At 39.6% G+C, this 24,641-nt stretch overlaps 2 protein-coding genes and 1 non-coding gene across 3 annotated transcripts; 2 read left to right on the forward strand and 1 right to left on the reverse strand.

The window, feature by feature from the left end:
- Nucleotides 1–224: 224 nt before the first annotated feature.
- Nucleotides 225–306, reverse strand: trnas-uga. The gene has a single exon. It is a non-coding gene; the product is annotated as a tRNA-Ser (tRNA).
- Nucleotides 307–1,976: 1,670 nt separating this feature from the next.
- LOC119495727 (soluble scavenger receptor cysteine-rich domain-containing protein SSC5D-like) lies at nucleotides 1,977–14,381 on the forward strand. The gene is made up of 6 exons (XM_037782484.1): nucleotides 1,977–2,007; nucleotides 3,846–3,895; nucleotides 5,512–5,593; nucleotides 13,109–13,141; nucleotides 13,241–13,531; nucleotides 14,350–14,381. The coding sequence occupies exons 1-6, from the start codon at nucleotides 1,977–1,979 to the stop codon at nucleotides 14,379–14,381; spliced, it is 519 nt and encodes a 172-aa protein (XP_037638412.1).
- A 579-nt stretch (nucleotides 14,382–14,960) lies between these two features.
- LOC119495092 (scavenger receptor cysteine-rich type 1 protein M130-like) lies at nucleotides 14,961–23,144 on the forward strand. The gene is made up of 6 exons (XM_037781301.1): nucleotides 14,961–15,240; nucleotides 19,404–19,718; nucleotides 19,812–20,099; nucleotides 21,502–21,831; nucleotides 22,623–22,705; nucleotides 22,829–23,144. The coding sequence occupies exons 1-6, from the start codon at nucleotides 15,141–15,143 to the stop codon at nucleotides 22,931–22,933; spliced, it is 1,221 nt and encodes a 406-aa protein (XP_037637229.1). The 5' UTR covers nucleotides 14,961–15,140; the 3' UTR covers nucleotides 22,934–23,144.
- The last annotated feature ends 1,497 nt before the right edge of the window (nucleotides 23,145–24,641 follow it).

Here is a 24,641-nt window from a genome sequence, read left to right on the forward strand (position 1 = left end):
TACCTAAACCTAAAGAACTTGTAGTTTTGTTACCTAAACCTAAAGAAGTTGTAGTTTTGTTGCCTAAACCTAAAGAAGCCCTTCTTTGTGTGTTCAAAACATGACGTTTTATTCAGTTTTACATGTTAGAACGTGTTGCTTTCAAGTTTCACAACGTAATGACCCATATTTATGGTGCTTATAGCAACAGTTGATTACTTCATTATATTAACCAAAGAGATTGACGCTGTGAGCAGGATATGAACTTGCGCGGGGATTCCCCATTGGATTTCAAATCCAACGCCTTAACCACTCAGCCATCACAGCTTTCTGAAGGTGCATTCATACTAAATCTTGTCAGGCATTGTCATGATATGGTCTTAGAGCTATACTGTATACACAAACACATGCAGGTTAGTGTGTGTTTTTATCTTGAAAATTCTCCTTTCATTAAATTGAGCCCATCGTCTCATAACCCGTCCATGAGGGTATTGTATTGTTTTTCCACCGGACACGATGTCAAACTATGAAAAGCTCCCCAGCCTGCAGCAGTAAACTCTTATTTGTTATTCTGGATGTGCTCAGCATTAGTCTGAGGTCTTTAACTCTCCTGTTTGGGTCTTGTTTCTGCAGCACGGAGACATCCTGCTTCACGCTGTAAAGTTTTCATCCCAAAAATGCTTACGGTTTTAGGATCAGGTAGTGCCTCATTATGTGATCTATAGATTTCTTTATAAATGAAGTATTCAATTTGAAAGATATGTGTGATGTGCTTTTGATTATTTATTGATCAGTTGTCTGGTTTTCCACTTCAGCAACTTATTAAGATCCTGTCTTTGTCAAACACTTGTGACGGCTACACATTATCAATAATAACTGTAATCCTTCAAAGAACCAAGACACACCATTCTTCCCCAAACAAATTCAACTATGGTTAGCAGAATTAGTAATTGTCAGAGAGAATGTTGTCTTATTTCCTAAAACAGTTTACGTCTAACAGGGTGGGATTGCAAATCTTAAGGTTACTCGTCCAAATTGCCGCAATTAGGAAAATGCTTTGCCCTTTTCCTCCGCCGCTGCCCTTCTGCATGACATTTATATTACAGAGTGTCATGTAGGCGTCAGTGTGCAGCCTCATTATATTGCATGCACATTTTTTTTCTCCAAAAGGTGAACATGTTGAGATTGAGTTTTTCATATCGACCCGTCTCCTGCATTTAAACTGACTTCAGCAGCTCATTAAGATTCTGTCTTGATGAAATCAGCGTGGAGATGATCCCGTCGCCGTTGTACACACGTGAAGAATGTTTTAGAATGTCAGACTTTTCTACAGAGGCTTTCTTTCAATCAATCTCTCGTTTCATCATCATACTGTAGATGGAAATATGGTCCTACCCTCTCCTTTATGGTACAATATGAATGTGTTCAAAATATGGTGTTATAAACAATCTATTGTAATGTTCTTTTTCTTTACAAAACACACAAAGCATTTTCATCACAAAGTGCCATGATGTTGATTTTGGACTCCTGGTGTCTGGGAGTTCATTTTGGCTTTTGCCGGTATATTGTCAACATATTACAGGCTGGACGAGACAAACTTTAAATGGTGTTGCTGCTGCTGAGGTGCTAAAAATGGGCAGTTTCTGCCATCTGCAGGACAAACAGGAAGTCACAACCAGCCACTAAAGGGACATTTCACCCCCAAACACATCACAGACATCACATTTTCACATCACATACAAATGAAACAAAAAAAGGGGGAGTCATTTGGAAACAAAGGTAAAATAAAAATAAATAAGTAAAAAGGCAAAAACAATGTCTGATCCACTGGTCAAACTGTAAACACGGCCGACAGAAAGACCTGATCGTGTGACAGAGACTCGGTCAGATGAGGAGTCTTCACTGTAAAACTAAAGAGAAGTAAATGATGAGTGAAGCTGCAGCTCTTCCAGTGAGGACAGAACACACAGAGCAGAGAGGCGGTCTACCTGGACGTCATGGATCACCTGCTGCTGCTGTGGAGCTCAGGTAGGACTCTGCTTTAAACATCATGTGTTATTATTCACACCTTTATATTGATCTTTAAATCAGAGAACCACCTGATCACACACACCAACATCAAGTTTTTATTCACAGCTTCAGACCCACTGAAACATTAAAATATCCTCCTGCACCATGTCGTATCTCAGGATCATTTTACAGCTAACAGTTTTAGTGACGCTCCAACAGGAATCGACAGCTCTGAAGAGACTTTTGGACTGTTGGACGGACAAAACAAGACATTTAAAGATGTCACCTTAGACTCTGACAGACTGTGCTGCACATGTTTCACTGTTTCCTGATGTTTCCCTTCCTCACTGATTGATTCCATGAATAACAGAACGGACAGATTCATCAACTATTGGTATAACGGTTAGTTACAGCGGTAGTTCAGTCTGCTCTTAAGGACTGTCTGCTGAGGTCGACTCATTTACCAGGAAACGATAAGATCACTCTGACAGCATTAATCTGACAGCAGCATCTCAGCCTGCCCTGGTTGTAACGGTAACAGAAACCACAGTCCTAGAATCAGTAATCTGTCAGCAGCTTCTTATCAAAATATCAGTTCCACAGACACGCAGCTCAGAGGAGTTAACGACTACTACTAGAGTTCACAGTCTGTAAAGATCATCTTTAATGGACAGAATTTAACAAACGCAAAGGCTGCGACAAAGACACCCAAAACAACCACAATACGTTATAAAACAACCTCAAAGACACTCAAAACAACCACAATAAGTTATAAAACAACCTCAAAGACACTCAAAACAACCACAATACGTTATAAAACAACCTCAAAGACACTCAAAACAACCACAATACGTTATAAAACAACCTCAAAGACACTCAAAACAACCACAATACGTTATAAAACAACCTCAAAGACACTCAAAACAACCACAATAAGTTATAAAACAACCTCAAAGACACTCAAAACAACCACAATACGTTATAAAACAACCTCAAAGACACTCAAAACAACCACAATACGTTATAAAACAACCTCAAAGACACTCAAAACAACCACAATATGTTATAAAACAACCACAATAAGTTATAAAACAACCACAATAAGTTATAAAACAACCTCAATAAGTTATAAAACAACCACAAAGAGACTCAAACACAATAAGTAGCAGTGTTAGGGGTAGCCTATAGATTGAAAGCATGATTGCTGAGGAGGATGACATTTCATTATATTATATTACATCATATTACATTACATTATACTACATTATATTATATTATACAGGGACATCTCTACAAGTATTAACCTTAAAGAGGGAAAGTAAGTCAAAGCCATACTGGACAAACGTGAGTTTTAACAGTTCCTTCTGATAAATGAATTATTTTCTATCAGGTCAGTAATTCAGTTCATGTCAGCCTACGGTACACACTCGTCTCCTGAGCGTCTATCAGCGATTATACCTTAACTATCCAGATTCTAAGTAACTGGAGACTAAACTTTATTTTTCTACTCCTCGTAGATCATAAACCCTTTAATATAATAACGACTGGTTGAAATCGGTTGAGAAATGTAGACGTTATAGTGCTTTTTATCCAGAAAAACGGCAGCTCCCCCGTTCACTAGTACAGGGTTACAGCCCAGTCTGGCCAGGTCCATAAAGGCGCCACGTTGACGTATCGCTGCAACGGCCTGAAGCGTCCAATGCTGCGTCTATTTATACAGTTCTATGGGAGATTTCATGACTCGCTGGGCGAGCCGACCCAGTGTGCCCGACCCTACTCTGCCTCTGTTTGGCTATACCCTTTGTGACGGCCCCTCTGTGTCTGGATCTTGTACTGTGTTTGCTTTCTCTCATCAGGCTGCAGACCTGATGAGGCTAATCAGCAGCATGAGACACACCTGGGCCAGGTGTGCTCCCTGCTTAAAGCCAGAGCCTGCAGCAGTCTGGGTCCGGCAGACCTCCTTGCACATTTCACCTTTGTTAAATGGTTTTGGTTCTTTGTCTTTGTTTTACAGCACAACATCCATGCAGCACAATTTCACACATCCACTCCCTACACTACTGACTCTACAGACTCCTCCCAGACATTCTTTTGACTTTTTACAGTTTTAGGTTAATAAATCTCTTTATTTATTCAGTATACCCGTGTGTCTCCCGTTTTGGTCACAGTTCTAGAGCCGGGCTGTGACACCTTCCAGGCGTCTGCTAAACGCTAACATCTATAAACGATTCTTTTCTCACACACTATGAACATTTTTTGAACGTTTGTTTAATGCTAACCAAAGCAATGAACTAGAAAGGCCCGAATATTGGCAGTTTTATGAAAATTGATGTTGAATCAAAGTGACTTTAATAATGAAATAGCATACGAAACGTTGGTCTGTTTCATTGCTGCTTTGGTGCTCGGCCCTCGGGTATCTTCAGACCGAGTACCTTTGGACTACGGGAACAAAAACGTGAGCTGCCGGGTCTAGCATGCTCTCTTTCTCCTTCTAAACACATAGACATGTAAACTGAGAGAGATTTACTCAGTGATGCAGCCTACATACAATTCTCTCCAATATTAGCTAATAGTTAGTTTAGATCAGTAAATGTCTCAGTTCATGACGTTTTCTTTTTTCTAAAAGGTTTGCATACAGAGCCGGTCCTGACCTGAGATGTAAACCACCACCATGCCACACAATCACACCTGACACCCCAGTGCTCCTATTAAAGTGTAACTTCACCCACTGCATCATTTTAAAACAGAATAATAATATAGATATAAATTTGGTAAATGAATGTGGGTCTGCAAAAAGAAAGAATCATGCAGAAATAAATATATAAATACACAAATAAATACATACAATTTAATAATGAATAAATAAATTCAAAAAATGTATTTAAAATTAAAATAATAAATGCAAAAATAAAATTAAAAGTTTACTAATTAAATAAATATATAAAAGACAAAAATTAAATAGAAGAGTAGCGAATTAACACAAAGGTAAATAAATAAAGATCTTTTATGTGACATTTTATCAATTAATTAATGCCTACATGTATTTGTAGTATCGACAGCTCTGAAGAGACTTTTTGACTGTTGGACGGACAAAACAAGACATTTAAAGACGTCACCTTAGACTCTGACAGACTGTGCTGCACATGTTTCACTGTTTCCTGATGTTTCCCTTCCTCACTGATTGATTCCATGAATAACAGAACGGACATATTTATCAACTATTAATATAACGGTTAGTTGCAGCAGTAGTTCAGTCTGCTCTGAACGACTCTCTGCTGAGGTCAACACATTTAACAGGAAATGATAAGATCTCTCTGACAGCATTAATCTGACAGCAGCATCTCAGCCTGCCCTGGTTGTCACGGTAACAGAAACCTCAGTGCCATAATTAGTAATCTGTCAGCAGCTTCTTATCAACACATCAGTTCCTCAGACACGCAGCTCAGAGGAGGATAAATATCATGTATAAAACTAAAGAAGAGTAAATGATGAGTGAAGCTGCAGCTCTTCCAATGAGGACAGCACACACAGAGCAGAGAGACGGTCTACCTGGACATCATGGATCACCTGTTGGTGCTGCTGCTGCTGCTGCTGTGGAGCTCAGGTAGGACTCTGCTTTACACATCATGTGTTATTATTCACACCTTTATATTGATCTTTAAATCAGAGAACCACCTGATCACACACACACCCTCAGACTGTACTATACTAGCAGTACAACCTCATACTATACTAGCAGTACAACCTCATACTATACTAGTAATACAACCTCATACTATACTAGCAGTACAACCTCATACTATACTAGTAATACAACCTCATACTATACTAGTAATACAACCTCATACTATACTAGCAGTACAACCTCATACTATACTAGTAATACAACCTCATACTATACTAGCAGTACAACCTCATACTATACTAGTAGTACAACCTCATACTATACTAGCAGTACGTACTAGTAAGATGTGATTTCCAATAATAAATATATTCATACATTTGCATAAAGCAGCATATTTGTCCACTCCCATGTTGGTAAGAGTATTAAATACTTAACAAATCTCCCTTTAAGGTACATTTTGAACGGATACAAAATGTGTGATTAATTTGTGATTAATCATGATTAAATATTTTAATTGCTTGACAGCCCTAATTTAAAGGAAAAAAAGGATTTGTGTGGCCCTACGCAGCTGCATATTCAGCGTATCTGGCGGGCCGACACTGATCATCACCACACACATCACATCACATCACATCACATCACCTACACACTCAAAGGAAGAAAAGGCAAACAGGGAACATGGATGCTGTAAAACCGTACACATTAAAGTTGATTAAAATAGTTAATCTGGATTAATCACAAATTAATCACGCATTTTTATATCCGTTCAAAGTGAACCTTAAAGGGAGATTTGTCAAGTATTTAATACTCTTATCAACATGGGAGTGGACAAATAGGCTGATTTATGTAAATGTATTTATTTATATATATATATATATGTGTATATATATATATACATTATTGAAAAACAATGACAGATATTGTCCAGAATATTGTACTAATTTTCATAATGAAGTAGAAATGTATAAAGAAAAGAATACAGCAATATATAATCTTGGGGAGATAAATAAGGAAGAAAATGCAAAGGGAAAATAAATAAATACAATTTAATTATTTATAAATTCATTTATTAATTTAAAATAATAGAAAATAAATGCAAAAATAAATATATCAATTTAAATGTCAATAAAATGAATACATAAATACTAGGACTGTCAATCAATTAAAATAGTTAATCATGATTAATCACACACTTTTATGTCTGTTCTAAATTAACCTTAAAGGGAGATTTGTCAGTATTTAATCCTCTTATCAACATGGGAGTGGACTAATATGCTGCTTTATGCAAATGTATTTATATATTTTTTATTGTAAATTAATTAACAACACAAAACAATGACAGATATTGTCCAGAATATTGTACTTATTTTCATAATGAAGTAGAAATGTATAAAGAAAAGAAAACATAAATAAATAAGTTTTGGAAAATAAATAGTGAAGAAATTGCACAGGGAAAATAAATAAATAAATACAATTTAATAATTTATAAATTAATTTATTAATTTAAAATAAATAGAAAATAAATAAATACATTTAAATGTTAATAAAATGAATACATAAATACTACGACTTTCAATAGATTAAAATAGTTGATCATGATTAATAGCATTTTTATATATCTGTGTTTTAAACTTGGTCTCTAAATATTCAGTCTTTAATTTTATTTATCCTATTTTAACACTTTTAATGGTTCTTTTGTGTAAATTGTTTTAAGGTTGTATTATGATTGTTTTAATGTTTATGTGAAGCATAAATTGCGCTATAAGTGTTCTATATGAATAAAATTCATTATTACTGTTATTATAAGGGCGGCCTTATCAAAGTATTTCGGGGCCGGATCTGGCCCTGAAGCCAGTAGTCTGGGTTAAACTGTCAAAGAGAGAACGGGAACGCGCTGCGTGCATTTTACTGACATTAAGCGTCATGATTTCTGGATTTCCTGTTAACTGATCGCTGATATTTTGATGCTTCCAAGTTGCCTGAAGTTTGTTTAAATGAACGGGTTTATATCAACTGATAAGAGATCACCTCAGCTGAACGATTAGACATCACTGGAGAAGATGATCTGGCCTGATGTTTTACAGAGGTGTAGAACCGCTGGAAAGGGTGGACCCCACAACTGGGCAAAAAAATTGCGACCCCACAAGGGAGGAAAACAAGTTTGTGTGTGTGTGTGTGTGTGTGTGTGTGTGTTGAATGCAATAAGAAAAGTGCTATTGTAGAATATTAAAGGCAGAGTTCAACATTTGGCGTCAGGACATGGTTAGCTTAGCTTAGCATAAAGAGTGTAAACAGGGGGAAACACATAGCATGGCTCTGTCCAAAAAAACATTCATGGTTATTTAGTTTTAATCACACACTTTTATATATATTATATGTTATATATTTTTATATATAAATAAATGTAAATGTTAATAAAATTAATACATAAATACCAAGGCTGTCAATCAATTAAAATAGTTAATCATGATTAATCACACATTTTTATATCTGTTCTAAATGAACCTTAAAGGGAGAATTGTCAACTATTTAACACTCTTATCAACATGGGAGTGGACTAATATGCTGCTTTATGCAAATGTATGTATATATTTATTATTGCAAATCAATTAACAACACAAAACAATGACAGACATTGTCCAGAATATTTTCCTAATTTTCATAATGAAGTAGAAATGTATAAAGAAAAGAATACAGAAATAAATAAGTCAAGGGACAAGGGCCCCCTTTGAAAACGGACATGCCTTTTCCTTATGTGTTCTAGTCTCATATGATACCTGTATCTTCACTCCAGCTTTAAAACTGAGCCGCTACAACCTAAAAATCACAAGTTGTGTTAATTCATTAAAGAAATGGATGGCATTAAAACATATTTGCTTTAACACATTAACTTGACAGCCCTGGTTATAATCTTTAATTTTCACCAAATCAAACCAAGTGTTTGATTCTATCTTTAGTCAGTTGTTATTGCTGTAGTCAGTGGAGCCGTATGTGTACTCAGTAATGATCTCTCTGGGCGGTGGGCTTCATGGTTAGTGACTGAGTCCGCCATAGATTCAGACTCATGACACATTGAGAGGAAACGATGCAGCACGTTATCAGTGATGCTGTTTGTAAACTGCTCTGATTGATATCAGCCTCACTGTCTCCTGTTCACTCTCCTACAGCCGTATCTGAGCTGCATTAACCTACTGCTAATGCTAACACAACAATTCCTGCTGCTGCTGCTTCACATTAAAACACCTCAACTGGACAAACACAGTGGGACGTTTATTGTGAAGCAGCCACAGGAAACCCAATGTATTCATCACTGAGGACCAAAACAGGAGAGACCATAGACATATATATATAAACTGGAAAAACAAAGTTCGGAAACTTGTGTTTGGTCGATTATTTGGTGACCAGCATGAGGAGGAAGTGCCAGGCTCTTGTGGCTGCGTATGGATATTCCACCGCTACTGAGGCTCCTGACGGTGGATTAAATGAATAAAGTGTAAAATTGCCAATATCTCTTGTTTGTTCCTTGTTACTGATAGAGAGTTCAATCATCCAATCCACCAAACAACTCAAAACAAGAGTCAATTCCAACAGGAGAATACACTGTTTACCATTGGCAGAGCATTTTGGCAAATATTTCTTTGGCGCTACCCACATAATCAGCTGTGCTGCTCATCTCACAAATGCATGATCCTTACAAGTTGGACATCATTGCGAAGGTAAATAAACAGGCTTTCCAACGATGTAAAATACAATGACCATTAGCATTGTAACAACAGAGAAATAATCGACCAAACACAAGTTTCCGAACTTTGTTTTTCCAGTATATATATATATACATAGACATGTATACATAGACATATACTGTGTATATACAGACATGTATACATAGACATGTATACACAGACATACATACATTGACATATACTGTGTATATAGAGACATGTATACATAGACATGTATACACAGACATACATACATTGACATGTATATATAGACATATACATAAATATATATACATAAAAATGTATATATAGACATGTATACACAGACATATATACATAGACATATATATATATATACAGACGTAGGCAAAGTTGTTGGTACCATTCCGTTGAAGAGAGAAAAACCCACAATGGTCACTGAAATAACTTGAAACTGACAAAAGTAATAATAAATAAAAATTTACTGAAAATTAACTAATGAAAATCAGCTGTTGCTTTTGAATTGTGGTTCAACAGAATCATTTTAAAAAACAAACTGATGAAACTGGCCTAGACAAAAATGATGGTAGCCCTAGAAAAGATGTAAAATAATGTGACCATAGGGACATATTAAACTAAGGTGTGTCCTGTAAATAGCATCACAGGTATCTTCAAACTTGTAATCAGTCAGTCTGCCTAATTAAAGGGTGAAAAGTAGTCACTGTGCTGTTTGGTGTCATGGTGTGTACCACACTGAACATGGACCACAGAAAGCTAAGGAGAGAGTTGTCTCAGGAGATGAGAAAGAACATTATAGACCTTCATGTTAAAGGTAAAGGCTATAAGACCATCTCCAAGCAGCTTGATGTTCCTGTGACTACAGCTGCACATATTATTCAGAAGTTTAAGGTCCATGGGACTGTAGCCTACCTCCCTGGACGTGGCCGCAAGAGGAAAATTGATGACAAATCGAAGAAACGGATAATACGAATGGTAACCAAAGAGCCCAGAACAACTTCCAAAGAGATTAGAGGTGAACTCCAAGGTCAAGGTACATCAGTGTCCGATCGCACCATCCGTCACTGTTTGAGCCAAAGTGGACTTAATGGAAGACGACCGAGGAGGACACCAAATCATAAAAAAGCGAGACTGGAATTTGCCAAAATGCATATTGACAAGCCACAAAGCTTCTGGGAGAATGTCCTTTGGACAGATGAGACAAAACTGGAGCTTTTTGGCAAGTCACATCAGCTCTATGTTCACAGACAAAGAGATGAAGCATCCAAAGAAAAGAACACTGTACCTAATGTGAAACATGGAGGAGGCTCGGTTATGTTATGGGGCTGCTTTGCTGCATCTGGCACAGAGTGTCTTGAATCTGTGCAGGGTGCAATGAAATCTCAAGACTATCAAGGCATTCTGGAGCGAAATGTGCTGCCCAGTGTCAGAAAGCTTGGTCTCAGTTGCAGGTCATGGGTCCTCAAACAGGATAATGACCCAAAACACAGCTAAAAACACCCAAGAATGGCTAAGAACTAAACATTGGACTGTTATGAAGTGGCCTTCTATGAGCCCTGATCTAAATCCTATTGAACATCTGTGGAAGGAGCTGAAACATGCAGTCTGGAGAAGGCACCCTTCAAACCTGAGACAGCTGGAGCAGTTTGCTCACGAGGAGTGGGCCAACATACCTGTCGACAGGTGCAGAAGTCTCATTGAGAGTTACAGAAATCGCTTGTTTGCAGTGATTGCCTCAAAAGGTTGTGCAACTAAATATTAAGTTAAGAGTACCATAATTTTTGTCTAGGCCAGTTTCATTAGTTTGTTTTTTTAAATGATTCTGCTGAACCATAATTCAAAAACAACAGCTGATTTTCATTAGTTAATTTTCAGTGAATTTTTATTTATTATTACTTTTGTCAGTTTCAAGTTATTTCAGTGACCATTGTGGGTTTTTCTTTCTTTAACGGAAGGTTACCAACGATTTTGCCTACGTCTGTATATATATAGACATGTATACTCAGAAATGTACATAATAGACATATATATAGACATATATATATAAAGACATGTATACATAGACATACGTACATAGACGGGGTCCTAAAAATCAGGGAAAGGGCTCTAAATTCCCCAGCATTCACTACAACAGTGCAACATTTATGCTGCAGAATGCTCGCTCAATTAACAATAAAGCACTACTCATCCATGATATCATCACTGACAGGAAAATCGACTTTCTCTGCCTAACTGAGACTTGGCAAATTCAGCAGGATTTCATGGCACTTAATCAAGCCACTCCCCCTGGATATGTCTACATACAGAAGCCTCGCTCCATTGGTCGTGGCAGCGGGCTGGCTGTTATACATCGAGCTGACAGCTTCAAAAGACTTCTCAAAACCCACCTCTTCACCAAGGCCTATGGCCCCTAGCTACTGTTATGTTCCATTTGTTGTGTTTATTTATGTCTATGTTGAAGCGTCCTTGGGTTTCTTGAAAGGCGCTATATAAATCCAAGTTATTATTATTATCATTATTAAATTAACTACATTTTAAGATGATCGAGGGGGCCGAAAACTGGAGCTCTGGCCCTTTCCCCCCCGGAGTTATGATATTACAAAGTATTCCCAAATTGTCTGCGCTCTCAGCGCAACCCTTCATCTCATCTGTCCACCAGATGGCAGGCTCTTTGGGTATTGCCATTGAACGGGGTTGTCCTTAATCACTTGGGTATTGCCATCAGACGATGCCCAAAATATGGCCTTAACTGGTTAAAGGTCAAGAAAGGTCAACGCGTCCACTGGCAATACATTAATATTGACATTTTTAGATTTCGAAAACCATTGATTTTTTCCTTCCCTGGAGGCGGAGCTTCCCGTGTGCCAAGTTCGAAGTAAATCAGAGAAAATTGATAAAATGGCTCAAAACACTCTGAGAGACAGAAATCCAATTCCAAGTCGCTACGATTGGCCGAGGTATTGCCATTGGACAAGGTCCACTCGGCATACCTGAGGCTCTGCAGTAAGGTATGTGAAGTGGACTTGATTTGTCCACTTCACATACCATACTGCAGGGCCTCGGGTATGCCGAGTGGACAGAGGCCATATCTACAAAGTGCCTTGGGCAAGGAGGCTGAAAGCTACAGGGCTAGTTCCTGGAGGCCAAGGCACCAACATAGTCAAAGTCCAGCTCCACAAACATAACGATGTTAACAATATAGCCTTTGTCCATTTGGCTTACCGACTTGTTGAAATCGGTTGAGGAATGTAGACGTTATAGTGCTTTTTATCCAGAAAAACGGCAGCTCCCCCGTTCCCTAGTACAGGGTTACAGGCCAGTCTTGCCTGGTCCAATATGGTGCCCACGTTGACGTATCGCTGCAACGGGCTGAAGCGTCCAATGCAGCGTCTATGTATGTATTTCTATGGGAGATTTCATGACTCACTGGGCGTGCCGACTCAGTATGCCAGCCCCTACTCTGCCTCTGTTTGGCTATACCCTTCCAGACGTTCCAGGCGTCTGCTAAACGCTAACATTAGCGTAGCTATAATGCTAACCAGCGCAATGAACTAGAAAGGCTGAATATTGGCAGTTTTATGAAAATTGATGGTGAATCAAAGTGAATTTAATAATGAAAGAGCATACGAAAATTGTAAAAAACGTACCGTCGTTGGTTTGTAGTGGCCAAACGGCGGTACTGCAACATCCAGCCAGTCTCAAGGCACCCCGCCAGCAGCTCCGTCACGTCTCCAAAAATGTACTTAAAACAATAAATATTTGTGTATTTCTACAGGACTCCAGGCTGAAGAAAATCACAACTCAACAGGTAAATACAAAAAGAGAAATAAAGAAATAAAGTCAAGTCTCAGTTTAATCTTTTCTTAAATTCACTTCTTTTACTGACGACTCTCTTGTTTCTGTTCAGAGTCCGTCAGGTTGGTGGGAGGAGACAGTCGCTGTGCAGGAACACTGGAGCTGAAACATCAGAGAGGCTGGAGACCAGTGGATGGCCGTTACTCTGGCTGGACCCTGAAGGAAGCAGCAGCTGCCTGCAGAGACTTGGACTGTGGCTCTGCTGTTTCTGTAGAACAGAGAAAGGAGTCCTCAGTCAGATCTGTGTGGTTGATCAGGTCTGTCTGTGTTCAGTCTGGATATACTCTGAGGGAGTGTGCAACATCAGATTCCTCTAGCTCCATCCTGAATCTCACCTGCTCAGGTAAGCCCATCAGTGACATCATCTGTGACATCATCTATGACAGTAATGTACCCATAATGACACACACATGCAGCAGCTAGAATCCCAGCAGCCATGATGGAGTCTGTTGATCTGCTGCCTCCGTAAATCAGCTGCTGAATGCACCAAGATATATATCTGTAGATATGAAATAGGCTTGTCGCGGTAGTCGGTGTTACATGGTGGTCGGGCAAACACCGATTACATTACGTCCCCACCGTCCCCACCCTCGTCTTGCTTTTTATACAGTAATAAAACCCATTTACTTTATGTTGGTGTGTCAGCGGCATGTTATCAACAGATAGTCAGACGACGGAAGCTACGATCTGAAAGTGAATTCATCTGCTCCGTAAGGAATCAGCTCAGAGTAGCAGGAGTCAGGTTTCACACACAGGATGAGAGAGAGCTGACAGACAAGACGATGGCGGAGGATTTGGTGTCGAAGCGAAAAGCAAACGCACCTATTTGGATATATTTCAAATTTAAACCCAAATGCTATGAGGTAACCACAACGTTAATGAGGTAATCGCCGTGAGGAGGACACAGTGGGTGTGTGCGGCGCAGCGGCGCCAGGTAGACCTCTACAGCCCCTCAGCAAAAGCTCTACTGGAGAGGCGAGACACACCGCCACCCGGCGGTAGAGATCAGAGTCAGCACGCTACACATGTTGACCGTCATCTGTTCTTGTAAAATGTCCGGTGTAATCGGTAACACCGGTGTTGCCATCAGTTTATTAACCGGAGGGAACATTTCCTCACCGTCACATCACTGATATGAAACATACATGTCTGCTGCTTCAGGAGTCCCCTCGGCCAACCAGCAACCAGCCTGAAAGGACTCCTTCTTCAGCTTTACAGCTTTCTGGAGATGAACTCATGTTGGAACTGTTCTGAGTCCAGTTTGAATCACTGAATTGTTGTTTCATGACATCTTTTTATTGAGTGTCTGGTGTCTTTTATCTCTCTCTATTTCATCTTCTATCATCTCTCCAGACTCTGTCAGACTGGTGAATGGGACTAGTCTGTGCTCAGGCAGACTGGAGGTGAAGACTAACCACTCTAACCAGTGGTGGTCCTCAGTGTGTGAAGCTGACTTTGACCAGCAGGATGCAGAGGTGGTCTGTAGGGAGCTTGGCTGTGGGGCTCCTTCAGTTCTCCAGGGGGCGCTCTATGGAGACGTGGAGACTTCAATGTGTACCAAAGAGTTCCAGTGTGGAGGAACTGAGTCTGCTCTCCTGGACTGTAGAAGCTCAGGCTCAGAGAGAAACACCTGCTCACCTGGCAAAGCTGTTGGACTCACCTGCTCAGGTAGAAGAGGAGCTGCAGCTCTGATCTGGTTCATTTCTGTTCTAATGAAACTCACTTTATTCTTTTACTGACGACTCTCTTGTTTCTGTTCAGAGCCTGTCAGGTTGGTGGGAGGAGACAGTCGCTGTGCAGGAAAACTGGATCTGAAACATCAGGGAGACTGGAGACCAGTGGGGGACCGTGACTCTGACTGGACCCTGAAGGAAGCAGCTGCTGTCTGCAGAGACTTGGACTGTGGCTCTGCTGTTTCTGTAGAACAGAGAAAGGAGTCCTCACGGAGATCTATGTGGAGGATCAGGTCTGACTGTGTTCAGTCTGGATCTGCTCTGAGGGAGTGTGCAACATCAGGTTCCTCTAACTCCATCCTGAATCTCACCTGCTCAGGTAAGCCCATCAGTGACATCATCTATGACATCATCTATGACAGTAATGTTTCCAGTATGTTCCTTCCTCCGTCACAGTGACAGTCGGTGGTTTCCATTGGACTGAACTGTAAAGTTATCCAGGACAATGACATCCTAAAGTGTAGAGAAGTGTATGGAGAGCTGTTTTAACATTTAATAGCTCAGCTTGACTATCAAGAATTAACATTAGAGATATCTACAACTACATTCTGACTAGTCGTAATCACATTGTGACTAGTCAGAGCTCTTATTCCAGATATCTATAACATCATTGTGACTAGTCCAAATGATAGTTATAGATATCTGTAATTCAGTTCTGACTATCCTTAATAACAGTTTCAGATATCTCAAACCTCATTATGACTAGACAGAATTAAATTGTAGATATCTGAAACTGGAGTTACGACTAGTCATAATTCAGTTGTGGATATCCGTAATGAGAAACCCCATACACATGAATGGTAAAAGTAGTTTTAATCATACTAGTCTAAATGTAATTACAGATATCTAGAATTAGAGTTATGACTAGTCTAAATGTAATTACAGATATCTAGAATTAGAGTTATGACTAGTCTAAATGTAATTACAGATGTATAGAATTAGAGTTATGACTAGTCTAAACAACGTTGCAGATATCTCTGATGAATCTCCTGTCCAGCTATTAAATGTTTAAACAGTTTGCCATAGAAGTGGGCTTGTTTCTGAAAGCTTGAAACTCTCCACAGACTGCTGAGCTTCACCTGACAGGACACACCTGTCTGTCTGGAGGCCTTTCCCATTTCACAGTTCCTACATCCTCCATTCCTTTCCTCGCCTCCTCTGCTAGTGTCTTAGTCCCGCCCACCAGAGATGTGAGCTGAGGAGGCGAGGAAGAGACGCGAGGAGAGAGGAGTTGAGGCAACAGGCTTTTAACAAAATGAGACCTCCTCTCCTCAGAGCCGTCATTTTAAAGCCACATCAATTAAATATGACATGTGGCCTCTTTGATACGTCACAGGTGTCTCTGTTCACATTTCTATTTCATCAATTTGTGTGTTATTTTAACTAAATTCTATATTCACCCACCAGCAGCTCATTTATATGAATGTTCCCTTTAAACCAGAAGGCTGGATTTATTCTATTACATCAGGGCTGTGTATTGGAAAGAATCTGGTGATACGATACGTATCATGATACAGAGGTTACCATTCAGTATATCACCATATATTGTAATTTATTTTATTTAATTTTAGGAAAACTGTCATAGTATAAAGAACACAACACCATATGCATAAAATCTGAGTAAAATAAGTTACTTTTTTATGCAATTAACATTTATCACAGTCCCTGTAACATCCAACATCATAGCACTACGTTGGCTAACACTTCATTTTACAGCTCCGCTACTTCCATGGTGATTAGGTGATAATTAGCAAGTAACCTATTTGATATTTCTTTAGAATTACTGCCAAATTACCCCAATATTTACCTCAAAATCTATCTAAAACTACTTTATTATAAACATTATTTAATAATTATCTGCTAAAATATCATGTAAAGGTTAAAATAGGGCCCTGAGGCTTGAGAAGAGGCTGTGTGCTGCTAGATAATCGATGGCAGGGACCGCTCTGAACTCCTCCAGTTGGAATCACTGAATTGTTGTTAATGACATCTTTTTATTGAGTGTCTGGTGTCTTTTATCGCTCTCTATTTCATCTTCTATCATCTCTCCAGACTCTGTCAGACTGGTGAATGGGGCTAGTCTGTGCTCAGGCAGACTGGAGGTGAAGACTAACCACTCTAACCAGTGGTGGTCCTCAGTGTGTGAAGCTGACTTTGACCAGCAGGATGCAGAGGTGGTCTGTAGGCAGCTTGGCTGTGGGGCTCCTTCAGTCCTCCAGGGGGCGCTCTATGGAGACATGGAGGCTTCAATGTGGACCAAAGAGTTCCAGTGTGGAGGAACTGAGTCTGCTCTCCTGGACTCTCCAGAAGCTCAGGCTCAGATAGAAACACCTGCTCACCTGGCAAAGCTGTTGGACTCACCTGCTCAGGTAGAAGAGGAGCTGCAGCTCTGATCTGGTTCATTTCTGTTCTAATGAAACTCACTTTATTCTTTTACTGACGACTCTCTTGTTTCTGTTCAGAGCCTGTCAGGTTGGTGGGAGGAGACAGTCGCTGTGCAGGAACACTGGAGCTGAAACAGGGAGACTGGAGACCAGTGGGGGACCGTTACTCTTACTGGAACCTGAAGGCAGCAGCTGCTGCCTGCAGAGACTTGGACTGTGGCTCTGCTGTTTCTGTAGAACGGAGAGAGGAGTCCTCAGTCAGATCTGTGTGGTGGATCAGGCCTGACTGTGTTCAGTCTGGATCTGCTCTGAGGGAGTGTGCAACATCAGATTCCTCTAACTCCATCCTGAATCTCACCTGCTCAGGTAAGCCCATCAGTGACATCATCTATGACATCATCTATGACAGTAATGTTTCCAGTATGTTCCTTCCTCCGTCACAGTGACAGTCGGTGGTTTCCATTGGACTGAACTGTAAAGTTATCCAGGACAATGACATCCTAAAGTGTAGAGAAGTGTATGGAGAGCTGTTTTAACATTTAATAGCTCAGCTTGACTATCAAGAATTAACATTAGAGATATCTACAACTACATTCTGACTAGTTGTAATCACATTGTGACTAGTCAGAGCTCTTATTCCAGATATCTATAACATCATTGTGACTAGTCCAAATGATAGTTATAGATATCTGTAATTCAGTTCTGACTATCCTTAATAACAGTTACAGATATCTATAACCTCATTATGACTAGTAAGAATTGAATTGTAGATATCCGTAATGAGAAACCCCATACACATGAATGGTAAAGGTAGTTTTAATCATACTAGTCTAAATGTAATTACAGATATCTAGAATTAGAGTTATGACTAGTCTAAATGTAATTACAGATATCTAGAATTAGAGTTATGACTAGTCTAAATGTAATTACAGATATCTAGAATTAGAGTTATGACTAGTCTAAATGTAATTACAGATATCTAGAATTAGAGTTATGACTAGTCTAAACAGCGTTGCAGATATCTCTGATGAATCTCCTGTCCAGCTATTAAATGTTTAAACAGTTTGCCATAGAAGTGGGCTTGTTTCTGAAAGCTTCAAACTCTCCACAGACTGCTGAGCTTCACCTGACAGGACACACCTGTCTGTCTGGAGGCCTTTCCCATTTCACAGTTCCTACATCCTCCATTCCTTTCCTCGTCTCCTCTCCTCACGTCTTAGTCCCGCCCACCAGAGATGTGAGCTGAGGAGGCGAGGAAGAGACGCGAGGAGAGAGGAGTTGAGGCAACAGGCTTTTAACAAAATGAGACCTCCTCTCCTCAGAGCCGTCATTTTAAAGCCACATCAATTAAATATGACATGTGGCCTCTTTGATACGTCACAGGTGTCTCTGTTCACATTTCTATTTCATCAACATGTGTGTTATTTAACTAAATTCTATATTCACCCACCAGCAGCTCATTTATATGAATGTTCCCTTTAAACCAGAAGGCTGGATTTATTCTATTACATCAGGGCTGTGTATTGGAAAGAATCTGGTGATATGATGCGTATCATGATACAGGGGTTACCATTCAGTATATCACCATATATTGTCATTTCTTTTAATTTAATTTTAGGAAAACTGTCATAGTATAAAGAACACAACATCATATGCATAAAATCTGAGTAAAAAAGTTACTTTTTTGTGCAATTAACATTTATCACAGTCCCTGTAACATCCAACATCATAGCACTACGTTGGCTAACACTTCATTTTATAGCTCCGCTAATTTCATGGTAATTAGGTGATAATTAGCAGGTAACCTATTTGATATTTCTTTAGAATTACTGCCAAATTACCCCAATATTTACCTCAAAATCTATCTAAAACTACTTTATTATAAACATTATTTAATAATTATCTGCTAAAATATCATGTAAAGGTTAAAATAGGGCCCTGAGGCTTGAGAAGAGGCTGTGTGCTGCTAGATAATCGATGGCAGGGACCGCTCTGAACTCCTCCAGTTTGAATCACTGAATTGTTGTTAATGACATCTTTTTATTGAGTGTCTGGTGTCTTTTATCTCTCTCTATTTCATCTTCTATCATCTCTCCAGACTCTGTCAGGCTGGTGAATGGGACTAGACTGTGCTCAGGCAGACTGGAGGTGAAGACTAACCCCTCTAACCAGTGGTGGTCCTCAGTGTGTGAAGCTGACTTTGACCAGCAGGATGCAGAGGTGGTCTGTAGGGAGCTTGGCTGTGGGGCTCCTTCAGTCCTCCAGGGGGCGCTCTATGGAGACGTGGAGGCTTCAATGTGGACCAAAGAGTTCCAGTGTGGAGGAACTGAGTCTGCTCTCCTGGACTGTAGAAGCTCAGGCTCAGATAGAAACACCTGCTCACCTGGCAAAGCTGTTGGACTCACCTGCTCAGGTAGAAGAGGAGCTGCAGCTCTGATCTGGTTCATTTCTGTTCTAATGAAACTCACTTTATTCTTTTACTGACGACTCTCTTGTTTCTGTTCAGAGCCTGTCAGGTTGGTGGGAGGAGACAGTCGCTGTGGAGGAACACTGGAGCTGAAACATCAGGGAGACTGGAGACCAGTGAGTAACTATTACCCTGGTTGGACCCTGAAGGAAGCAGCTGCTGCCTGCAGAGACTTGGACTGTGGCTCTGCTGTTTCTGTAGAAGAGAGAATGTCCTCATACAGATCTATGTGGAGGATCAGGTCTGACTGTGTTCAGTCTGGATCTGCTCTGAGGGAGTGTGTAACATCACATTCCTCTAAGTCCATCCTGAATCTCACCTGCTCAGGTAAGCCCATCAGTGACATCATCTATGACATCATCTATGACAGTAATGTTTCCAGTATGTTCCTTCCTCCGTCACAGTGACAGTCGGTGGTTTCCATTGGACTGAACTGTAAAGTTATCCAGGACAATGACATCCTAAAGTGTAGAGAAGTGTATGGAGAGCTGTTTTAACATTTAATAGCTCAGCTTGACTATCAAGAATTAACATTAGAGATATCTACAACTACATTCTGACTAGTCGTAATCACATTGTGACTAGTCAGAGTTCTTATTCCAGATATCTCAAACCTCATTATGACTAGTCAGAATTGAATTGTAGATATCTATAACTGGAGTTACGACTAGTCAGAATTCAGTTGTGGATATCCGTAATGAGAAACCCCATACACATGAATGGTAAAAGTAGTTTGAATCGTACTAGTCTAAATGTAATTACAGATATCTAGAATTAGAGTTATGACTAGTCTAAACAGCGTTGCAGATATCTCTGATGAATCTCCTGTCCAGCTATTAAATGTTTAAACAGTTTGCCATAGAAGTGGGCTTGTTTCTGAAAGCTTCAAACTCTCCACAGACTGCTGAGCTTCACCTGACAGGACACACCTGTCTGTCTGGAGGCCTTTCCCATTTCACAGTTCCTACATCCTCCATTCGTTTCCTCGCCTCCTCTGCTAGTGTCTTAGTCCCGCCCACCAGAGATGTGAGCTGAGGAGGCGAGGAAGAGACGCGAGGAGAGAGGAGTTGAGGCAACAGGCTTTGAGACCTCCTCTCCTCAGAGCCGTCATTTTAAAGCCACATCGGCGTGTTTGTAATTGTAGACTCGGGTTATATACTGTATAGTGTTTTAAACTTGATAACGGCCTCAATAAAGTTGTTAAAAAAAAGAAAGAAAAGAAAACATGAGTGCCGAGAAGACTTATGCAAAGTATACACGGATGTATCGTCGCTCATAGCTCCTTCGGCGAGCCTTCTCGCTCCTCCAGATGCATTTTAGGAATTGGATAGTTAGAATTGGGATGTCCTTCAAGATGGAGCGCTGAGATCGATTTCTGGATCACAACCCGGCGCACCGAGGATCGAGGAGACGAGGAGACACAAGATCAGGTCCATTTAGTTGAACTGAGGGTCCATAAAAATGAAACGGAAACGGCGGTGCAGTGAACACTCTGTTGTGCTACGCTAATGCACTGCCTTTATAATACGGCGGGATTCGTGCACGTCGCGGCTGATCGGGTAACACCTCTGACACACCCACCAAATGAGAGGAAACGCACCTCAAAGCCTGTTGTGCACCATTTCCAGGAAACACGCCGTTCAACCCGGAAACCGTAGCAAACCAGTGCACGCTGTTTTCAGACTGAACGTGCTCCGGCTCTCAGCCAATCATCTCTCTGTGTTTACAGACCTGCTGCTTCAGCCCAACATCTCTGGGTCCTCCTCCGTGGACCGGGTCTCCGAGGCCCAGCAGCAGGGGTTTCACGTGCTCAGGGGCTCCACCTTCACCATCAGCTGCTCCGTCCAGCCACAGTACCCAGGAGGCTCCTTCCAGCTCACCTTCACCTCCTCCACCTCAGCACTCAACTACACCCAGCCAGCTGTCAATCACTCCGCCCACTTCCTGTTTCCTGCTGCAGAGCCCGCCCACCAAGGAAGCTACAGATGTGTTTATCACGTCTATGTTTTTTCTCACGACTTCTTCTCTGAGAGCCGTCTGATCTCTCTCACCGTCGCAGGTAAGCTGACTGTTTACATGCAGGTTTGGAAAATGTGGAAATGATCAGCTGACAACAGAGAAGCTTTCATTCTCTAATCAAGAACTGGGCTTATTTTAATAATTAAGGACTTTGATTATTTCATAAGAAGTTTACTTAATTTTGTAATTCAGGATTTTTTTTTATTTCATTATAATTTTCCTTATCTTTGTATTTAAGAAGTTTGATGAATTTTGTCGGAGCCTTCAGAGATCACAGCGATTAAAACATAAATATAAATTAGAGGTTTATTCTACGTGGAGATGACGTCACTTTAGGACGTCTGCTCACAACCGATTAAAGAGAGAGATGTAGTACTAGTACTACTTAATTTAAGTAGTACTAGTAGTACTTCATCAAAGTGCTTTAAGGGTTATGACATGTTCAGTCATAATAAGTCCGTGCATGTTGTTGTTTGTGGAATGACACTGTGACTACTGTCATTGTGTTCCACATGTCATATAGTAACCACACTTGTACAAAGTGGATGAATGTCAACAGCAAACAGTCGACTGGAGGACGGAGCATGTTTGGTTGTAAACATATAAAAGTCTCACTAAAGTCACGTCAGTTGTATTTCTACAGATTAATCTCAGAGGACTTTCTAATCTGTCCAACAAAGAACAGTCTCCGTCCTCAGAGCCTGGATTCACATAAAGCAGATTGAAGAAGTGCTTTTAGATTTCAGGTCACTACAGTTTGTGTTTAATGGGAGCTGTTGGACTCATGATGTCATGTGATGTGATGTGATGACTGTCCATGTGTTTGATCAGATCTAAGGCCTTTCATCATCAGAGCGATCGTCCTGCCGCTGATTCTGCTGTTGGAGAACATTGGCCTTTACTTCTACTATAAGGTACTGACACACGTCTGTTGTTCAGACCGCTGACTGACATGAAGCACTCAGTCTGTGTTTATTGAAGTGAAGAGAGAGGAGTGATGCAGGAAGTCACATCTGTGTGCTGTCATGTGTCTCCAGGGCAAGAGGGGGCAGAGGCCGAGCAGACGGGAGAAGGCTGAGCCGGATTATTATAACCTGGGTGTTCCTGCAGCTGAAGAGGAAGGAGCTCAGGGAGCAGAGTAGCACCTCCAAGGAGCTCATCTCACATCCAGATGGATTTATAACACAACCCAGCAGCAGCTCATTTTAGACGCATGTTCCCTTCAAACAAGAAGGCTGCTTCTATTCTATTACATCATATACTATCATTTGTTTCACTCTCAACATGAAAACCAACAATGTGTTAGTCTCTTGTAGCCCATTGGTTCCTCCTGAAGATGTAAATCTCTAAAAACACCTCACAAACATAAAGTGTCATTGAAAACTAGACTTGAAAGCAGGAATACCGGAGTCCGACCCAGGCCGATCGGGAACAGTGCTTTATATTAAATTAAGATAAATGTAGAACATTGATATATATCCTCTAAAGTCTGTATTACCAGTCAAATCTGAAGACAACTGAAGAATGACATCCTGAGATCAGAGTAAAAACATGTCACCGACTGTTGGATCTGTAGATCTGGAGCACATCCAGGGTTGGTGAAGCACATCTGCTGCCACGTTGACAATCTGTTGGTGTTTGTGATTCAACAATATCTATAATGAATGAATCAAAGTCATGTAGCCAGCAAACAAAGCAGAGTATTAAAAACCAGAGGCTGTTTTCACACCAGTTTCATCTGGTTAGTGACACATGAACTTTATGAGCTCACTTTAGCGCTCCCTTGTGGTTCACATGGCTCATTTATTGTTGTGAGCAGGACCACATTTAGCTAAAAAAATAACCATAATAATACCATTGGGAGCAAAAATATAAGAGTATTAACAGCTTATAATGTGATGAAGGAATTTTAGTATTTCATTAGAATTTTGCTTAATTTTGTACATAGGGAAAATTTATAATTGAAGATTTTACTTTTACTACTTTTTTTTCTAATGAAGGATTTTGCTTATTTCATAAGAATTTCACTTAATGCTGTAATCAAGAATTTTGCAAATTTTCATAATTAAGTAATTTACTTATTTATTTAAGAATTTTACTTAATTGTTTTAATTAAGGAAATTTCTTATTACATAAGAATTTTAATTAATTTTATTTCAGTAGAATTTGGCTAATTTTTGTACATAAGGAGATTACTTAATTTTGCACTTAAAGAATGTGCTTAATTTCTATGAATTTCACTTACGTCTGTATTTAAGGAATTTACCAAATTTTGTACTTTGGGAATTTTCTTGATGTTGTACTTAACATATTTACACAAATTTATAATTCAGGATTTTACTTTTACTACATTTTTTCTAATGATGGATTTTGTTCATTTTATAAGAATCTCACTTAATGCTGTAATCAAGGATTTGATGATTTTCATAATTAAGTAATTTACTTATTTTTTAAGAATTTTACTTAATTTTGTAATTAAGGGATTTTCTTATTACATTAGTATTTAACTTAATTTTATTTCAGTAGAATTTGGCTAATTTCTGTAAATAAGGTGTTTACTTAATTTTGCACTTAAAGAATGTGCTTAATTTCTATGAACTTTACTTTTGTATTTAAGGAATTTACCAAATTTTGTAATTGTGAAATTTTCTTGATGTTGTACTTAACAAATTTACACAAATTTATAATTGAAGATTTTACTTTTACTACTGTTTTACTAATGAAGGATTTTACTTATTTCATAAGAATTTCACTTAATGCTGTAATAAAGGATTTTGAAAATTTTCATGATTAAGTACTTATTTTTTAAGAATTTTACTTAATGCTGTAATAAAGGATTTGACGATTTTT

This window comes from Sebastes umbrosus, chromosome 10 (genome assembly GCF_015220745.1).
Source record: "Sebastes umbrosus isolate fSebUmb1 chromosome 10, fSebUmb1.pri, whole genome shotgun sequence".
Lineage (NCBI taxonomy): Eukaryota > Metazoa > Chordata > Actinopteri > Perciformes > Sebastidae > Sebastes > Sebastes umbrosus.

Excerpts from the sequence above, each read along its gene's own strand:
- LOC119495727 (XM_037782484.1), top strand. The coding sequence starts at position 1,977 with ATGGATCACCTGCTGCTGCTGTGGAGCTCAG. Across the intron at positions 5,594-13,108 it reads GCTGCTGCTGTGGAGCTCAG|GACTCCAGGCTGAAGAAAAT; the intron begins GTAGGACTCTGC and ends GTATTTCTACAG. Across the intron at positions 13,142-13,240 it reads AGAAAATCACAACTCAACAG|AGTCCGTCAGGTTGGTGGGA; the intron begins GTAAATACAAAA and ends GTTTCTGTTCAG.
- LOC119495092 (XM_037781301.1), top strand. The coding sequence starts at position 15,141 with ATGTGGAGGATCAGGTCTGACTGTGTTCAGTCTGGATCTGCTCTGAGG. Across the intron at positions 15,241-19,403 it reads CCTGAATCTCACCTGCTCAG|ACTCTGTCAGGCTGGTGAAT; the intron begins GTAAGCCCATCA and ends TCATCTCTCCAG. Across the intron at positions 22,706-22,828 it reads GCCTTTACTTCTACTATAAG|GGCAAGAGGGGGCAGAGGCC; the intron begins GTACTGACACAC and ends ATGTGTCTCCAG.